We start from the raw sequence: 4,474 nt of genomic DNA on the forward strand, positions 1-4,474 counted from the left end.
CTCCCCACCTCCGCCCCTGAACTACGAGTATAGACACCTCGGTGCCCTATTTCTTTCAACTACGTCAAAGAAAGTCAAGAAGTTAATGTCTGCAGAAATTCAGAAAGTGCAGAAACTAAGCATCTGGAACTAGGACCTGTGTACAATAATGATTAAATCGGCCCCTGACTGGTTCTCCAGCCTTCAGGCTGAAAATTCTGATGATTAGCTATTTCCACTTACTCTCTTCCATCTTCTCTTCATTCTCTTTATTTAATCCTTGCTCCATCTCCTGTTGGTGGTCTCCTTTTTTCTTATCTTTCTCTTTTAATAATAACCTTTGTATCCCTTTTTCAGCTAATCCTGTCCTAGCAAAATCCCAGCTAAACAGTTGAAAAGAAAGAACAAATGCATGATAAACTAACCTACAAAAAAACCTGGAAGCTTACAGAGCATCATTCTCTTTTCCTTGTATATCTTCTCTCCCCAGTCCATTGCCTGTCTTTTCTATTTAAGTCAAATCTCAAAAGGTTTACAACAGGGCTGGACAATTATTTCAGCTGGAGGGCCACTTAATGAGTTCTGGTGACCTGTTGAGGGCCACATCCATCTCTCTCTCTGTCTGTGTTTCAGCCTCTCTGTCCCACTCCCGCACTCCCTCCTTCCAGAACCCAACTGGAGCTATAGTTCACCAGGAGCCCCAACACATGTCTGTGGATCCAGACGGGGACTTCGCTGTGGCAGGCGGGTGGTGGTGTCAGCTGTGGGCACAGCCGGCAGGTTCCAGAGCCCCAACATGGAACCTGCTGGCAGTGTCCACAGCTGACACTGAAGCCTAGTTGGTGCAGCAGAAGCTATGGCCTGGGTCCACAGATGACACTGTCAGCAGGTTCTGGGTCAGGGCCCTGGGCAGGAGTTTCCACCGTACATGGAGGGCAGTGTCAGCTGTGGATCAGGCTCTGCACTGGGGCTCCTGAACCTGCTAACAGTGTCCATGGCTGATGCCACCACCCACCTGCTATGGCAGAAGCCCCTGACTGGGTTCCACAGCTGATGCCACCACATCAAGAATTGATGCTGCTGGGTGGAAGCAGTCATACCTGCTGACCCAGTGGAGCAAAAACAGCCCTGCACACCTACCTGGCAGCATGTGGCAGCCGGAGTTAGAGCCACCTGCTCCCCATGAGCTAGATCCAATGGACTGGTTGTGGCCTGGCTGCAGGCTGGACTGAATCTGTTGGTGGGCCAGATCCAACCTGTAAGCCATATTTTCCATATTCCTGATTTACAGACCGCCTCTTACTATATGTTTGTTCAGTGTGTAGTAGTATGGGTTTCCAACCTTGATTGGCGTGTCAAAGTACCACCATAATACAAGAAATAATAAACAATATACTCAAACCCCACCAAAGTTTCTAGTACAGCATCATTTCTTTCTTCTTTGAGAACTGATCTACCAACCTCTAGCCTCAGGAAACTGACAAGCGGTAATAATCCTGTGAATGGGCAGAGAAGCATTTACTCAAAGGTTGAAACACTATTCTTCCTCCAAGGTATCAGAGGGTCTATCAGGAGGCTGACAGTGCCAAAATAGATGAGCTCACAAAAATCCCTTGAGCTGTCCTCTCATTTACCTCTCTGCACATAATTTTGATTCCTTTGCCTATGCCAGATGTTCAAACAGGTTTTCAAAAGGCTTGTACTTATAAAGGGTGAAACTGAAGCTAATATTATCAAAAGGTATCCCAAAGTGAACACCATTTTTACAACACTTCATGAGGCTAATCAAGTCAGCAGGTAAACTGGTACTTTTAAATATTCATTTGTGAATAATTATGCAATAATACAATACGATGTCAAAATTTGGACATTGCATTACTTGTAATGAATTATATGACTACTTCAGCTACCAGGCTTATCTTGGTCAGCTATACTGACATTACCACTGACACTACCACTGTGGAAGGGAAGAAGGTGAATATACAAACCCCACCCCCCAACCCCCCGTTCTGGCCGGTGGTTAAGGAACTCTAATAGTTCACCATTCTGAAATCCTTTTGGCAGGTCTGTTAGTTCCCAGTATTTTGAAAAAGTAACCAACTTAAAAATAAGTTTTGTAGCCAAATACACTTTTCTAACATCTATATACAGCAATAATGATACTTCTATCATCTTGTTAGTTTAGGTAATAGCTTATGGTATAAGTTTCGTCTTACCATTGAGAAGTCAATACAGTAAAAACATCACTGCTTTCAGGTTCTTGGAATAGTTTCAGAAGTTCTGGATCACAGGACAGGTGTGCAAGGATTCGTAGTTCAATTTGGGAAAAATCTAGCAAATAAAATTTATAGTTAATCACCCTGAAAGTAAGTAAAATCATACCATAATGAATATGTACTGGAGATTAGTTATAATCTCATACATATGCTACATCACCACATATCTCCATTACTCTTACAAGATGAATATATAACTTTGCAAGGATTATTGTTTATTTTGCCATTTTTAATTTTGTGGCCATCATGCTCTCTCTAGTGTACACATGAATCCAAATAATGCAGTCCAAAGATTTAAAACAAAGAGAACTTTATCATCAGGGAGGAAAAGAGGGATGCAGAATAAATGCAAGATAAAACAACACTTATTAGGTGAGACTTCTGCCCCTAGGATGCCGTGGATATTGGCCTAACATTAGTCTTCCTCTCTCAGTTGCTAGTGGCTGTGTTGTGCTGTGTTGGTGCTGTACAACTGAGTCCCTCAAGTAAGCCTGTGCTATCTACAGTTTCCGCCCAAGCTTTCTTACACTGCTTGCAGCTAGAGAGGAATGATCAAACAGCTTTCAATTAATGAGCTCCATATATTTTTTTCCATCATCACCAGCAGGTGTCAGTTAATGGAATCCTTACTCTATAGAGCCTCTCAGGTTTGTGTTTTGTTCTCTGTGTATAAGGTACATGGAATAAAAAAAACAGTAAAGAGTATATAAGAAAGTGCAGCAAGCACCTTGATACTCTGGAACTAAAAATTTCAGTGCAGCCTTCTAATATATTGTTCGTACCAGGAAGGTATATTTTTATAGTTGCTGTCGCACAGATTTCCTGAACTTCCTAAATACTAATTCTTTTTCATTGAATAAAATGCAATAACTTTAATAAAATATATCAAAATGCTACAAGTGTCTATTGCGCTAAATCCAAATTTCCATCAGAGCACTGGTTGATGTGAACATAACTACCTGAAGAAGGAGGGCCCTCAGAATTGAAGAGGAGTAGATTGAAGTTAGCAACTGCTTTCAGATAAGGTTCTTTGGGACAATGTGATATCTTTTATTAGACCAAGTAAATAGTTGAAAAAATTGCTCTTTGCAAGCTTTCAGATACAAACACCCTTCTTCAACCACTTTCAAGCGCTCCAAGGTGAAATTTGAGGAAAAGGCAGGGAAGACGACATCCGCAGGCATGAGGCTGAGAAGACAGCAGCCTAGAGAGCAGGAAATGCAAAGCCCCAAGGACATGGGCTCTAGAACCACTACACCAAGAAGGAAGAGAAGAGTGGTGGTAGTTGGTGACTCCCTTCTGTGCAGGACAGGGGCACCAATTTGTTGTCCAGATTTGGGGGCCCAAGAGGACATCACAGAGAGATTGCCAAAGCTCATGTATCCTTTCAACTACTACTCCTGTCTGCTTATCCATGTAGGCACCAATGATACTGCCAGGAATGACACTGAGCAGATCAGAGGTGACTATCAGGTTCTTGGCAGGAGGATGAAGGAGCTTGGAGCACAAGTGATGTTCTAATCAATTCTTCCCATGGAAGGCAAGGGTCCAGGCTGAGACCATTAAATCCTGGAAGCGAACACACGGGTGAGACAGTGGTGTCAATGTGAAGGCTTCAGTTTCTTTCACAATGGGTGAATTTTCTTGGGTGGAAGACTGCTCTCAAGAAAAAGGATCCATCTGATGAGAAAGGGAAAATGCATCTTTGGCCAACTTAAGGCTTTAAACTAGGTTCCACAGGGGACAGTGATCAAAACTCTCCAACAACAGAGCACATAGTCCAGAGGGGAAGGATTCAAAGAAGCAACTTTACTGGGAAAGGGCCAGAGAGCTACAGGACTGCATGCAAAAGGGAAGTGGAATAGGACAAAATGCAAAACATGTCCGATGCATGTATACAAGTATGAAAAGTATAGAGAGTAAACAACATGAGCTAGAAGCTGCAGCCTGTGAAATGAACTATGATCTGACTGGGATCACAGAGACCTGGTAAGACAGCTCTTATGACTGGACCGATACTCTTCAATGTCTTCATCAGCGACTTGGACAAGGGAGTGAACTATACTCTGTCCAAGTTTGCAGATGACACAAAACTGTGGGGAGAAGTGGACAAGCCGGAGGGCAGGGAACAGCTGCAAGCAGACCTGGACAGGTTGGACAAGTGGGCAGAAAACAACAGAATGCAATTCAACAAGGAGAAATGCAAAGTGCTGCACCTA

The 4,474-nt window shown here is 43.1% G+C and overlaps 1 protein-coding gene across 1 annotated transcript in view; it reads right to left on the reverse strand.

Annotated features, from left to right (window-relative positions):
- Positions 1–222: 222 nt before the first annotated feature.
- Positions 223–4,474, reverse strand: part of POLN (DNA polymerase nu) — a gene marked incomplete at its 3' end in the record, with an annotated part of 116,627 nt that continues 112,375 nt past the window's right edge. Inside the window, exons 18-19 of the mRNA XM_006030901.3 lie at positions 2,196–2,310; positions 223–362 (exon numbers count right to left, since the gene is read on the reverse strand). Of these exons, the coding sequence (XP_006030963.1) occupies positions 223–362; positions 2,196–2,310 (255 nt within the window). The remainder of the gene's footprint in view (positions 363–2,195; positions 2,311–4,474) is intronic.

The sequence above is a fragment of the Alligator sinensis genome, unplaced genomic scaffold (assembly GCF_000455745.1).
Source record: "Alligator sinensis unplaced genomic scaffold, ASM45574v1 scaffold1051_1, whole genome shotgun sequence".
Classification (NCBI taxonomy): Eukaryota; Metazoa; Chordata; order Crocodylia; family Alligatoridae; genus Alligator; species Alligator sinensis.